The sequence below is a fragment of the Heloderma suspectum genome, chromosome 4 (genome assembly GCF_057233095.1).
Source record: "Heloderma suspectum isolate Gila_16-S chromosome 4, 16-S_ref, whole genome shotgun sequence".
NCBI classification, from domain to species: Eukaryota; Metazoa; Chordata; class Lepidosauria; order Squamata; family Helodermatidae; genus Heloderma; species Heloderma suspectum.
The window spans coordinates 218,625,001-218,640,448 of record NC_139461.1 but is presented as its reverse complement, the minus strand read 5'-3'; the positions used below and the strand labels follow the sequence as shown (position 1 = coordinate 218,640,448).

The 15,448-nt window shown below is 43.0% G+C and overlaps 1 protein-coding gene across 3 annotated transcripts in view; it reads left to right on the top strand.

Moving 5' to 3' along the window:
- Window positions 1-15,448, top strand: part of PGM1 (phosphoglucomutase 1) — a 45,351-nt gene that overhangs the window by 15,094 nt on the left and 14,809 nt on the right. For all 3 annotated transcript variants that reach the window (XM_084852306.1, XM_084852307.1, XM_084852308.1), the window contains 3 exons: window positions 5,244-5,406; window positions 12,199-12,345; window positions 15,029-15,154. In XM_084852306.1, coding sequence (XP_084708432.1) covers window positions 5,244-5,406; window positions 12,199-12,345; window positions 15,029-15,154 — 436 coding nt within the window. The remainder of the gene's footprint in view (window positions 1-5,243; window positions 5,407-12,198; window positions 12,346-15,028; window positions 15,155-15,448) is intronic.

The window sequence follows — 15,448 nt, the reverse complement described above, 5'->3', positions numbered from 1 at the left end:
TCTTGGATTAAGACATTTCCAGTTAGTTACCATGTGGTTCTTCAAGGCAACATCTCAGCAAGTTAAATGCTTGAATGATTAAATGCTTACAAAGAGGTCAGAAGTCTCTATTTTCATCACCATGGAGGAACCGTGGTTAGCAGCTCAAATAATTACAGCAGTCTCTCATTTAATGCATAAAGTGTGTGTGTGTGTGGGGGGGGTAAATGAGTGATATAGGTATGCTCTTCCCTTCTCACAATATAGACACACAGGTTGTGAATATCTGATCTGGTGTATCTGTGTCATGCTGGATAGCTAATATTCATAGTTAAATGTGCTAATTTTTAATGAAGGTGGAGTGCTCGCTATGTGTCTTGATAAGGCTGCTGACTCTGTCAATCGATGGATCAGGGGGGACTTTCTGTAAAATGTTGTAATGTAAGACACAATCCAACACAAACTCAAGCATGTTTAAACATGTTAAAATCAGTGGAGCAAATGAGGACTCAAGCCTACACAAGCCAAACAGATCAGTCTCAATGCAAGAATATAAATGGACACAAATCTAAATATTTTTAAATAGTAACACAAAGCTAGGCAGTGGGGGGGAGCATTTCAGTCTCCCAGGTCATTCTGTAGCAGATCTTAAAGTCACCATACTCCAGCAATAAAAAGTTTCAAAGGGAGAATCCAGCATGAGGCTGCCAAGTTGAAATTCATTAACAGATTTATCTCAGCAAATCCTGGGAATGGTAATTACAGAAAGTAATTTCCCCACCTGTAGGTGTTCGTTTACTGATGTCATGATGCCTATTCATTACAAATGGTGCTAGTCAGACGTGGATAGGGTGGGTCACACCCTTGCTGTTTGAATCTTGTATCCATTTTATTGTATTTTATATTCATTCTTGCTCTGCATAGGGTTGTGACCTACTACTACTGTTGCTGCTATCTCTTGAACTTTTATTAATTATTTGTCATCTGTACTTGAGTTATGCATACCTTCCCACTTTGGCCACTGCATGCATCTGATGAAGTAGGAAGCTCAGGCCATGAAAGCTTATACCACTATGAATTTGTTAATCTGTAAGGTGCAGAAAGACGCTCCATTGTTATTCTGCAGCAGACTAACCTAGCTACACTTCTGGAATATGCATTGGATTGTGAGCATGATGTTTTGAAATGTGGTTTGCATCCATGGAGCTGTACAGTTCAGGACAATGGGCTGAAGGTGCCCATTCCACGCATGGAAGAGTTCTTCTGATCCAAAGAAGGCTCCTGCTAATGGAGGCAAGAGGCCATACTTGGCCACTTCCCCTCCCTCCTGTAGCCCTCTACATCAATTCCACACTCTTCCAGAACAGATTTTGGGGGGCTGCAAGGGAGAGGGGAACTGGTGAAAAATTGCTTCACACACACACACACAGTTACAGGAGGGCACAGCAGGAGTGCCCTTTCTGTGCATGAAACTCTTGATAGGATTTTTTAAAATATGTGTGTGTAAGAAAATGTGTGTGTGTGTGTGTGTGTGTGTGTGAGATCTGTTACATGGGCTCCCAGGGGTCTCCCATCTAGATTACTAATCAAGCTAACGCTTGCTTAGCTTCAGCAATGCTGCAGCAACTGAAGTCGTAAGACTATGCAATAGGACCCCATGACAGGATTTTTTAAAGGTTATTTTTCCATCTCGCCAAAAACCAAGCTAGAACAAATATAAAAGCAGGACTTTTTCACTGTAATCTAATCCATAATACACACGCTTATAGCTCATTGAAACTGGTGGAGATTTCTTGTAAATTACTTGGCATGCAATTACAGCATACAGCTGGGGTATGCTGGGAGTCTTATTTCTGTCTAAACATGCACAGGATTGCACCCTTAGTTCTCGAATGCTCTAAAATAAGATATTTAGCAAACCTACTTGGCAACATTTTAGGTAATTGGAATTTAAGAAAAAGATCACCTCTCATTATTTCGTTGCAAACATCCTGATAGATTGTCATACCGATATATTTTACTTAAATGTGATTTTATTAAATGTTTGTACTTCCTGTGAAGTGTGTTTTAAAACTCCTGAGAATTTACTTATTATGGCCTTCAGTCATCAGTAGCTGTGGGAAATACAAGGTATGTTTTCAAGGAGATTTGTAAATGTAAACTATGAGATGAATATTCCACATCTTAGGTGTGAACAGCAGTTTTACCAGTATGTGATAGAGGCAGGTGCAGTTACTACTTTAGGAATGATGAATCAAAGGATTTCCAAATCAGATCATGTATACTAAGGAACTGATTCATTACCTCTTACAATGTTTCTTGCTGACTCCTGTGAGACTACACTATAGTAAGTGGTTGGTCAGTTAAGTAATGCATATTCCATTTTTTACATGATGATTTAGTTTAATTAAAGGAAAATTAATATGCTAGTAGCTCCCTGACTTCGCATGCCTAGATAGTGATATCTATAATTAGAGTTGTAATTATAGCTTGGTTAAAGGGCTGTTGAAGCCACATTTAGAATGCTGATGTATAGTTCCGTTTCCCTTCCTGTCGGATAGATGTTCTAGAAGAAAAAGATGGTACTGCAGACAGCAGCTAGCTTGCTAGGGGAATCTGATCTTTACTATTTAAGGTCCTAAGAGCCAGCATTATGGTTGGAAAAGGAAACTGAGAGATGTACCCTGCTGTGAATTTTATCAAGAGCACAGATAATGCAATATAATTTTAAACACCAAAATCTATCAAGGTTATATCAGTGGATCTATTTTGAACTGGGATCCCAAATATTCAGTTTCTTTTCATTTACAGGAAATAGAGCAAATGAAATATGCTTTATTTAAACATTGTTCCTTGACCTACAGAAACCTCTCACGTGGTGCATGATTTTGAGCTTGTACAATGCTATAATCTAGGTACTCTGATTTTGTCTGTTAATAGTGTTTCAAGCATTTTGTTTTAGCTTTACAATTTGACAGATGTAACATTTATGATTTCCATGGTTATGTTCTGCTAAGAAACATCCTTTACCTTTGGGGATGCACACATTAGTTATTTGGATAGCTGGAGGAAATGGGATTGAAATGTGCATGTCTAAAGTCCGAGTTGTAACTTACACCACTTTCCACCCTCTTTCTTTTTCCACCTAACCTTATCCTAATTGAGAAAGTTCCTGCTACCTTACATAGAGTCACAACAAGCTATCTGTATACTCTATCCCTTACATATTGCTCCTGAATATGGCTAGCTGAGTCGAAGTTCACATAGCTCTCGCCCCAAGAGGCATGACGCTCTTTTTAACTCTAATAGGAAAGCACCAGAATAACTAAGTTGGGAAAAATTGGCCCCATTTATCTAAATTACTTGGAATGCAAGTAGAAAATACCTGAATGTTGAACCTGATTTAGGATTAAGGGTTCCCACTCAATGGGCTGACTTTGCTCTTTGATTAATTTAATTGCACCGCTTCGTGTAAAACGTGACCCTGTTTGTGTAGAAGTAGCCTAAGTGAGTCCGTGCCTGATCATCTAGTGGGCATTGATTGATCCTCAAACCAGGGTAGTGACATACTAGAAATAACTAACCTACTACCCATGGCATGTGTGTGGTATTTGATAACTGTGTTAGAGACCTGTCAGCAACACCAGAATTGCAAGTTACTACACGATCCAAAAGGTTGCCTGAGCTCACATAGCCACAATAAAAGTTGCTGGCCCTCTAGCCCCTCTTTGTTTGGACAGTCTTAGTAATGTGACTGGGAAAGCAGAGCCACCTAGCTCAGGCTTCAGGATTTCTGACTCTTGTGAGGAAGGCCCAAGAAGTTTGGATTTGGATTTATAGCAGACTTTCTCTAGAACCAATGTTACAGGTCTCCACAGATGGCTTGGATGTATATCTTCCTTTTACTCTTTTATGCAACTCCTGTGTTTTGGAGGGAGGACGAAAATTTGTCAGGGATTTCAGATCAAGATTTTATAGGGAGACAGTCATTCGCAAACAGAATTTGGTAGCACCTGAGCTAGAGGATTTTTCTTTTGTAATTTTAAAATTCCACCCTTGTTTTCTATGTAAAAATACATATTCAGAGCAGCAAAGACAAGAAAATCTTAGAATAACAACATCAATAAACATGGAGCCATTTGACCACTTGGGGGGAAGCTGTTGTTATTGTAAGCTTTATGAAGAAAGTAAGAAACCTATTTGGCTTTATTGGAATTGACAGGACAACTTGATAAGTGGCTTTGAGCCACAGTAAATTGCTTTAAGTATGGGTTGGCCTAAGCTGTTCGGTTCAGCTTACTTTACAAGTAAAGTGTCACTGATTGCAAACATAAAGCATGACCTGTTAAGTTTCTTATGGGGAATACTGAAGTGGAAAAGAAGGAAAGGGTGATCCCCCTATGTTGTAGCCTCACTAATCACAAATGGTCTAAGGACATTCAAACTGTCCGACTTACATACATCTGGCAAGGAACAACAATACAGTGGGAATATACAAAAGTCATCTGAAGTCACTTGGAGTTTCATATAATTGAATTACTGACTTTGGACTTTACCATATAATTTATTGGTGATCAAAGTGCATTTTAATAGCATTCCCTTCCCATGAGATTAGCATTCTAGATCATGTAGATGCTTTTAAGTATTTAGGAATATGTTGAGCATATTGTTGCATAACACTTAAAAATGGATTCATCTCCAGATAAACTACAGTATAATGTGATCTGAGTATCGTAATGTGAGTTTGATCATAATACAGTAGTAAGTTATGGAGAAATATTAGAGGTCCAGTAAAACAAACTTCTTGCACTTCATTTAGTACATACATGGGACAAGTACCTAACAGTGTAATCAGATGCATAATTGTTTAGAAGTAAGGCCCATTGAATTCAGTGGGACATGCTCCTAGGTAAATGTGTGTAGGATTGCAGTCGAAGATAAGCAAAAATGGCAATGCCTTTAGTTCCACAGTATTTCTGTAGGATGACCAGATGAAAAAGAGGACAGTTCTCCTGCACCTTTAATAGTTGTGTGAAAGAGGGAATTTCAGTGGGTGTTATTTGCATCAGAAGCAACACCTCCTAAAACTCCCTCTTCCACACAACTATTAAAGGTGCAGGAGACCTGTTCTCTTTTGCATCTGGCTACCCTAATTTCTAAGAGTCCAGGAAAGGGTTGGTATACATACAGCAACCTTTTTAATGTTTATATACTGTATGGCTCTAAACACTCCTTTGCTTTTATTTCATTTTTTTTTTTTTTAGATTGGCCGTTTAGTAATTGGACAGAATGGAATTCTTTCTACCCCAGCTGTGTCCTGCATTATTAGAAAAATAAAAGCGATTGGTGGTATAATATTGACTGCAAGTCACAACCCTGGTGGACCTAATGGAGATTTTGGCATTAAATTCAATATTTCAAATGGAGGTGAGTAATTCAGATCCTCAACCCCACTTCTTGCCTGTGAGCATTTCTCTTGCTGTTGGCTGATATACATACACTGTTACACATACACTGTCCTCACAGTTTTCACTGCTATCAGCAGTACGTTAAACTTGACTTACAGTTGTCAGAGCATGAAACAGACCTACCTAAGGAGACCAGCTTGGCTACTGGGTGGAGCAGAAGAAGAGGAAATGGGATGGGGAGAAGAAGAAGCTTGAAAGGAAACAAGGAAAGAAGGACATAAGTGGAGCAATACTGTTAGTATATGATACTGTTTCTGAAGACCTGCTAGTCTCACTTTCTGTCCAGTTCGTTCTTAGAAACATCAGAATTACTTAAGTGGTTTCTCATCCAGACCCATGTACACTAAGCTTCAACAGTGGATAATCCTACGATAATGATGCATTCACTATTTGTTTACTCAAGCACTTTTTATTGGAGAAAGCAAACAAACCCCTTCATGGATCACTGCCTTCTTGTGGCGAAGGGGCTTGCGTAACTCAGTGAAGCCATAAGCTATGCCGTGCAGGGCCACCCAACACAGACAGGTCATGGTGGAGAGTTCTGACAAAATGTGGTCCACTGGAGAAGGAAATGGCAACCCACTCCAGTATTCTTGCCAAGAAAACTCCATGGAACGTATCACAAGGCTAAAAGATATGACGCTGGAAGATGAGACCCCCAGGTCAGAAGGTGTACAATATACTACTGGGGAAGAGCAGAGAGAACTTCCAAGTAGTGCCAGAAAGAGTGAAGCGGCTGGGCCAAAGCCGAAAGGACACTCAGCTGTGGATGTGTCTGGTGGTGAAAAGAAAGTCTGATGCTGTAAAGAACAATATTGTTTAGGAACCTGGAATGTAAGATCAATGAATCAAGGTAAGCTGGAGGTGGTCAGACATGAGATGGCAAGATTGAACATCGACATCTTGGAAATCAGCAAACTCAAATGGACAAGCATGGGCGAATTTAATTCAGGTGACCACTATATCTACTACTGTGGGCAAGAATCCCTTAGAAGAAATGGAGTAGCACTCATAGTCAACAAAAGGGTGGGAAAAGCAGTACTGGGGTACAATCCCAAAAACGATAGAATGATCTCAGTACGAATCCAAGGCAAACCATTCACCATCACAGTAATTCAAGTCTATGCCCCAACCACTGATGCCGAAGAAGCTGAGGTTGATCGGTTCTAGGAAGACCTACAACACCTTCTAGAACTAACACCAAAAAAAGATATCCTCTTCATCATAGGGGATTGGAATGCTCAAGTAGGAAGTCAAAAAATCACCAGGATAACAGGCAAGCATGGCCTTGGTGTTCAAAATGAAGCAGGACAAAGGCTAATAGAGTTTTGCCAAGAGAACACGCTGATCATAGTAAACACTCTTTTCCAACAGCACAAGAGGCGACTCTACACATGGACATCATCAGATGGTCAATATCGAAATCAGATTGATTATGTCCTTTGCAGCCAAAGATGGAGAAGCTCTATACAGTCAGTAAAAACAAGACCTGGAGCTGACTGTGGCTCAGATCATGAGCTGCTTCTTGCAAAATTTCGGCTTAAATTGAAGAACGTCGGGAAAACCACTAAACCATTCAGGTTTGACCTAAATCATATTCCTTATGAATATACAGTGGAGGTGACGAATAGATTTAAGGGATTAGACCTGATAGACAGAGTGCCTGAGGAACTATGGACGGAGGTCCGTAACATTGTTCAGGAGGCAGCACCTAAATCCATCGCAAAGAAAAAGAAATGCAAGAAAGCCAAGTGGCTGTCTGAGGAGGCTTTACAAGTAGCTGAGGAAAGAAGGGAAGCGAAAAGCAAGGGTGAAAGGGGAAGATATACCCAACTGAATGCAAATTTCCAGAGAATAGCAAGGAGAGACAAGAAAGCCTTCTTAAATGAACAATGCAAAGAAATCAAAGCAAACAATAGAATGGGGAAGACTACAGATCTCTTCAAGAAAATCAGAGATATCAAGGGAACGTTTTGTGCAAAGACGGGCATGATAAAGGACAGAGAAGGCAGGGACCTAACAGAAGCAGATGAGATTAAGAAGAGGTGGAAAGAATACACAGAAGAACTATACAGGAAAGATCTGAATGTCCCTGATAGCCATGAGAGTGCGCTCACTGAACTTGAGCCAGACATACTTGAGAGTGAAGTCAAGAGGGCCTTAGGAATCATTAGTAACAACAAAGCTAGTGGAGATGACAGTATTCCAGCTGAAATATTTAAAATCCTAAAAGATTACGCTGTTAAAGTGCTGCACTCAATATGCCAACAAATTTGGAACACTCAACAGTGGCTACAAGACTGGAAAAGGTCAGTTTACATTCCAATTCCAAAGAAGGGCAATGCCAAAGAGTGTTCAAACTACCGTACAATTGCGCTCATTTCACATGCCAGCAAGGTGATGCTCAAAATCCTACAAGCTAGGCTTCAGCAGTATGTGAACGGAGAACTACTGGAAGTACAAGCTGGGTTTCGAAGAGGCAGAGGAACTAGAGATCAAATCGCCAACATTCGCTGCATCATGGAGAAAGCAAGAGAATTCCAGAAAAACGTCTATTTCTGCTTCATTGACTACGCTAAAGCCTTTGATTATGTGGATCACAACAAACTGTGGCAAATTCTTAAAGAGATGGGAGTACCAGACCACCTTACCTGTCTCCTGAGAAACCTGTACGAGGGTCAAGAAGCAACAGTCAGAACCAGACATGGAACAACCGATTGGTTCAAAATTGGGAAAGGAGTACGACAAGGCTGTATATTGTCACCCTGCTTATTTAACTTATATGCAGAGTACATCATGAGAAATGCCGGGTTGGATGAATCAGAGGTCGGAATTAAGATTGCCGGGAGAATTATCAACAACCTCAGATACGCAGACGACACCACCCTAATGGCAGAAAGCGAAGAGGATCTCAAGAGCCTCTTGTTGAGGGTGAAAGTGGAGAGTGCAAAAGCTGGTTTGGAACTCAACATTAAAAAAACTAAGATCCTGGCATCTGGCCCCATCACTTCCTGGCATATAGAAGGGGAAGAAATGGAAGCAGTGACAGATTTTATTTTCTTGGGCTCCAAGATCACCACAGACGGTGACTGTAGCCATGAAATTAAAAGACGCTTGCTCCTTGGGAGGAAAGCTATGGCAAACCTAGACAGCATAGTAAGAAGCGGTGACATCACCTTGCCGACAGAGGTTCGTATAATCAAAGCTATGGTTTTCCCAGTAGCAACATATGGCTGTGAGAGCTGGACTACAAGGAAGGCTGAGCACTGAAGAATCGATGCTTTCGAACTGTGGTGCTGGAGAAAACTCTTACGTGTCCCCTGGACTGCAAGGAGGTCAAATCAGTAAGTCCTAAAGGAAATCAACCCTGACTGCTCATGGGAAGGACAGATACTGAAGCTGAAGCGCAAATATTTTGGCCACCTAATGTGAAGAGAAAACACCCTGGAAAAGACTCTGATGCTGGGAAAGATTGAAGGCAAAAGGAGAAGGGGACGGCAGAGGATGAGATGGCTAGATAGCATCACCGATGCAATGAATATGAACTTGAGCACGCTCCGGGAGAGAGCGCAGGACAGGAAGGTCCGGCGTGCTATGGTCCATGGGGTCACGAAGAGTCGGAAACGAGTGAACAACAACAAAGCAAACAAATCCTCAGCTTTACTATATCTCACCACTACATAGGGTGACCACTTGCAAAATAGGAAACAGGGCCCCTGCAGCTTTAATAGCTGTGTAGAAGAGAGAATTTCAGCAGGAATAACTTGTCATGCAAGTTACACCTGCTGAAATTTCCTCTTGTACACAGCCCCGCTGCACGACTGACTCCCTGGCCGAGGTGCTTGAGGTGGTCTCTGATGTGCGTGTGCAGTCCCCTAACTTACTGGTGTTGGGGGACTTCAACGTACATTCGGAGGCAATCCTTACAGGAGCACCTTGGGACTTCATGGAGACCATGGCCTCCTGGGAGCTGCACCATATTCTAACTGGACCCACCCATGTAGCCGGTCATGCACTAGACCTTGTGTTTGTTTCTGGAGAAGTGGGGAGTGATCTGGAAGTCGGGGTTATATCCACCACCCCCTTGTCATGGTCAGATCACTATCTGGTGACGTTGGACTTCTCGGTTCCACAACCCCTCTGCAGGGGTGGAGTACCCATTAAAATGGTCCGCCCCAGGCGTCTTATGGATCCAAATAGATTCCTGAACGCACTTGGGGATTCTCTGGGGCATGCCAACGGCCACTCGGTCGAGACCCTGGTGGGTGGCTGGAATGCCGCAATCACTGGGGCATTAGATCAGGTGGCTCCGAAACGCCCTCTCCCCCTGAACAGGGCTCGGACTGCACCATGGTTCAATCCGCAGTTACGAGCTCTGAAACAGGAGGTGAGATGGCTAGAGCGCTGGTGGCGGAAGTCTTGCTCCAAAGACGATCAGACACGGGCTAGAGCTGTATCTTCAGCCTATCACGTGGCGGTGAAGGCAGCAAAAAAGGAATATTATGCTGCCTCCATCGCGTCCGTAGAGTGCTGTCCCAGGAGGCTGTTCCAAGTGGTCCGGAGCCTGGTCGGTCCTGTGGCTCCGGAACCACTGGAGCATTCTAAGGCCTCCTGTGAGGCCTTGGCAAGGCACTTTGCAGGTAAAATTGATCAGATTAGGTGTGTTACTCTGCACGCTGTGGATACAGTTAGTGAGCAAGAGGCGGCCTGTGGCAAACTGGTTTTGTGGGATCGGTTCCAGCTTCTTCCTGATGAAGTGGACAAGGTGCTTTCATCGGTACGGCCGACCACCTGCTTACTTGATCCTTGCCCATCTTGGCTCATTATGAGCTGCAGAGAGAGACTGGGTGAGGGGATCAAGGCGGTGGTGAACGCCTCCCTTGAGGAGGGAGTGATGCCATCAGCCCTCAAGGAGGCAGTGATAAGACCGTTCTTAAAGAAGCCCTCCTTGGATCCTCAAGTTTTGAACAACTTTCGCCCAGTCTCAAATCTGCCATTTTTGGGCAAGGTGATTGAGCAGGTGGTGGCGGTGCAGTTGAAGGCACACTTGGAAGAAACTGATTATCTAGACCCATTTCAGTCGGGCTTCAGGCCTGGGCATGGGACAGAAACGGCCTTGGTCGCCTTGGTAGATGATATGAGGAGGGCTCTGGATAGGGGTGAATGCCCCTTCCTTGTTCTCCTCGACCTCTCAGTGGCTTTCAATACCGTTGACCACGCTATCCTCCTGGACCACCTGGAGGGGTTGGGCATTGGGGACACCGTATTGCGGTGGTTCCGATCCTTCCTCTCCGGCAGGTACCAGAGGGTAGCACTGGGAGAGGAGGTTTCGGACCCGTGGCCACTTACTTGTGGGGTGCCACAGGGTTCCATCCTCTCCCCGATGCTATTTAACATCTATGTGAAGCCGCTGGGAGCTATCATCAGGAGGTTTGGGGTGCAGTGTCATCAATATGCGGATGACACGCAGCTCTACCTCTCGTTTAAATCTTCACCAAGGTTGGCCGTAGAATCCCTGTCCAAATGTCTGGAGACGGTGAGTGGCTGGATGGGGAGGAATACGCTGAAGCTGAACCCTGACAAGACCGAGGTACTTTTGGTGGGAGACAAGAGGAGGCTAGGGGATGTTGACCTGGTGTTGAATGGGGTACGGCTACCCTTGAAAGACCAGGTCCGCAGCCTGGGGGTCATTTTGGACTCCCAGCTGTCCATGGAGGCTCAGGTGTCAGCTGTGAGCCGGACAGCGCTGTATCAACTCCATCTGATACGGCGGCTGCGCCCCTACCTTCCCGACCATCTGCTCCCATCGGTAGTACATGCCCTGGTCTCCTCTCCTTTAGACTACTGTAATGCGCTCTACGTGGGGTTACCCTTGAAGACGGTTCGGAAACTGCAGCTGGTACAGAACGCGGCGGGTCACCTGATTAAAGGCAGCCGCCGTCGAGATCACATCACTCCAGTGCTGAAGGAGTTGCACTGGTTACCAGTTGTTTTCCGGGCCAAATTCAAGGTGTTGGTTTTGACCTTTAAAACCCTGTATGGTTCCGGCCCAGCCTATCTTAAGGAGCGCCTCCAGCAGCACCAGACAGGCCGCTTAACAAGATCAGCCTCGGATGGCCTTCTCTCTGTCTCATCAGCCAGGACAGCTAGACTGGTGGGGACGAGGGAGAGGGCCTTTTCTGTGGTGGCCCCCACTCTGTGGAACTCCCTCCCTAGGGAACTCCGTCATGCCCCCTCTTTAATGAGCTTCCGTCGTGCATTAAAAACGCTGTTGTTCAGGCAGGCGTTTGGGGTGGGTTAGGGTATTTTAGAAAATGTTTTTATTGTAGAATTTTATTGTTTTAAACTGTTTTATTGTGTGTTGTACATTGCTCAGAGTGGCTGGGTGACCAGCCAGATGGGCAATTAATAAATTTAATAATAAAATAAAATAAAAACTATTAAGGGTACAGGAGCCTAGTTCTCCTTTGCATCTGGCCAACCTACTCCTTAAATTCTTCATGTTCTGTAACTAACAACTGGAGTGAATTGCCCACTTGTGTCTAGGTAGCCACGAGCATATGCACACGTTTGTATCATGGGATTTGTATCTTCGTTGTACTGGCAGTGGTGCAGACAGTTTTGTGTTATGGTTATGAACACCTACATTAAATCCTCCTCCTCTTAGCATACTCTTCAGACTGTCATCCCTTTGCGCTTTAAAGCTAGCCTGTATCGGTGGCCAGTCACTGAAATCTGTTTTTCTCTCTAGGGCCTGCTCCTGAAGGTATTACTGATAAAATTTTCCAAATTAGCAAGACTATTGAAGATTATGCTATATGTCCAGATCTAAATGTAGACCTTGGTACCATTGGGAAGCAGCAGTTTGACTTGGAGAACAAGTTTAAACCATTTACAGGCAAGTAAAATCTGTTTTCTCTCTCTTTTATTAAAAGAAGACCTCTCTTGCAGTAGCTAGCAATTTAAATATTATGTTAGTATTTCGGTAACGTAGCCAGATGCAAAAGAAGACAGCGCCCCTGCACTTTTAATGGTTGTGTGGAAAAGGAAATTTCCACAGGTGTAGCTTGAATGACAAGCTGAAATTTCCTTTTCTACACAACTATTAAAGATACAGGAGCCCTGTCCATTTTTTAATATGCTATTTTTATTAAATTTTAAAGTACATATTTACAATATTATAAATGAGCATATAGCAAATATTACAACTTTTGCAATTATAAAAACACAGATATTATATAAGGAATCAAAATACAGTTAACAGGAATACAGAAGATTCAGTATATTAATAACCTTATACACAGAAGTTCATCAGAGCTTTAAGATCCTCTTACCCTGTTGGAGTTAGCCTGGTAGGGCATTAGAAACTCGCAAGCATCCGAGTTTGGGGGCTTCTAAGTGGTGAGGGTACAGTCCTATTGATTGCGCCCTCACCACTTAGAAGCCCCCAAACTCAGATGCTTCCGAGTTTCCTATGCCCTACCAGGCTAACTCCAACAGGGCAGGAGGAGTGGGAGAGGCAATCTTCATATCCCTGTCCTCCGATCTCTGGTATTTTCGCTAGATGGGCTTTTCAGCCCATCTAGTGAAGAAGCTTAAGAGCGGTAAGGAAGGAGGCTGGAGGAGGTTCAGGATAACTCTTATACTGGCCTCTGCAGTCTCCTCCCCGCCCACTAGGATGTCCCCTTTTCCCCTTCTCTGACCTCTGGGAGGCAGCTGGCATGGTTATTTCCGACCCGGGCTTTGAGGGGGAAGGGTCTGAGGTCCCTTATGTGTTTAATTTTTGTGCCCTTACCTGTTTAATTTTTCAGCTAGCACAATGTTCCAAAAATAGTTACGCCACACAACTATTGAGAGGTCTGTAGATTCTTTCCATTTCTTTGCTATTAGTTGATGGATGCCACCATAATTTGTTGTTGTTCAGTCGTTTAGTCGTGTCCGACTCTTCGTGACCCCATGGACCATAGCATGCCAGGCCTTCCTGTCCTGCGCTCTCTCCCGGAGCATGCTCAAGTCCATATTCATAATAGATGTCAGCATTTTTTTTGTCTGGTAAATGTTCATTACGGTCACTAAAAATAGATAACCATGCCAGTTTAGGATCCATATGTACCTTCCCTCCTATTATATTACTACATTCTTGAAAAATCTCCTTCTGAAAGTTATGTATTTGTCCACATTTCCACCACATATGATGGTACGTTCCTAATGTATCACACCCCTCGAGCAGTTCAGTGGTGTTGTTTTATATACATGACTTAAAGTTATTGCGGTTTAATACCACCTCAATACGACCTTCAAGGAATTTCCCCTTATTTTTGTTGACTGAACATTATGGTTTCTAACCCATATTTCATTCCATTTCTTTTACTCAGTCTTTTCCTGTATGTCACATTCCCATATTTATTTCAGCCCTATGGTTGTTCCCATTGATTCCATAATTAATATCTTTTATATGTTGGCTATGAGGCCTTTGATTGGGGAATCAGATACAAGCATCATTGTTCAAATGCCGTTAATAGTCTAGTGGCCTGTTTTTGAACAATAGAGTTGGTACTGAAATGGAGTACCTGGTGTAACTGAAACCAATTTACCTTTATGTCTTCTGGCTGGTCCTTCAGTTGGACCTCTCTGGGGGCAGGGATAACTCCCACAAACAAATCCATTAACCTAAACAATCTGGCCTGTTTCCATGTGCTGAATTGGGATTGTTTGTCTTTGTCATAAAAATTTAGATGTAGTAAGAACAGTATAAGACATGATGATATGGTGATAATGTATGTTGCCATTTTTTCCATATTTTAAGTGCTAGATGCAAGAATGGATTAGTAATTACCTCCAAGTCTTTTGCTTTGGAATTGTAAAGGGGAGGCCTTGGATTTTATTTCTGCTCATTTCTATTGATTCCATATTTATCCAGTGGCATCCTTCTTTCATATGAATTAGAGTTATTACCTGTCTAATTTGGAATGCCTCGGAAGTATAGCTGCATATTTGGTACATATATTACTCCATTTTAGGGGTGTCTGTATTAGATTTTTAAAAATTCATTCTATATTTTTTATTATGGTCAAAACATTTACTTCTATTAGGGCACAATCCTATGGCTGCTAGATAGTGGGTAGAGAGCCATAGGATTGGTTGGTTCCCAGATAACTGCCTCCCCACCCCCTCCCCCGCCACCTCATAGGCAGCATTGATTGTCCCCGTGCTCCGCACTTGGAAGAGCAGCGTGGAGCAGGGGAAAGGGGGTGTTCTCAGGAGCGGGGCGGGGAGTTCATAAGTGCCAGTACAACACTTCCTATGGGTCGTCCGGCCTCCACAGCCCACGCTCTGATGTCCTTCAACTAGACAGCCAAAATCAGCTGTCTAGCCATGAATGCAGGGCAGCTGGAGCGTGGAAGATCCCTTCTGCGCTCCTTCCACCGTGCATTGGATAGGCAGTCACCTCTGAGTTCGGAGGTGGCCAACTATCCCCATAGGATTGCTTCCTTACCTGCTTTTATTCAATGGTAATATTTTTTTTTAAAGAACGTTATCTGGTTCTTCAGGTAACTGTGTTCCTTGTTTTTGTTTTTCAGTTGAAATTGTGGACTCTGTAGAAGCTTATGCCAACATGTTGAGGAATATTTTTGACTTTAGTGCACTAAAAGAACTACTTTCAGGTCAAAACCATCTAAAGATCCGGATAGATGCTATGCATGGAGGTATGCAAAAGAATAAGAAGTACAACTATTGTACCCCTAAATTGTTTGAATATGTATTTCATTTCTTGATGAAGAGAGATTCAGACTACAGTCCTGTTCACTTTTATCTTGGACAAAGTCCCATTGAACATGGTGGGGCTTACTTCTGAATAAATATGAATAGGATTGTCATGTCCATTTATTATTTCCAAGCTTCATCACTAGTAAAGTCAAAGTGGTAGCAGGTTTAACAGTATATCTTCATTTACTTGTATAACAATACTGTCAAGTTCTCAGTCTTCCTCCTTTTTCCAT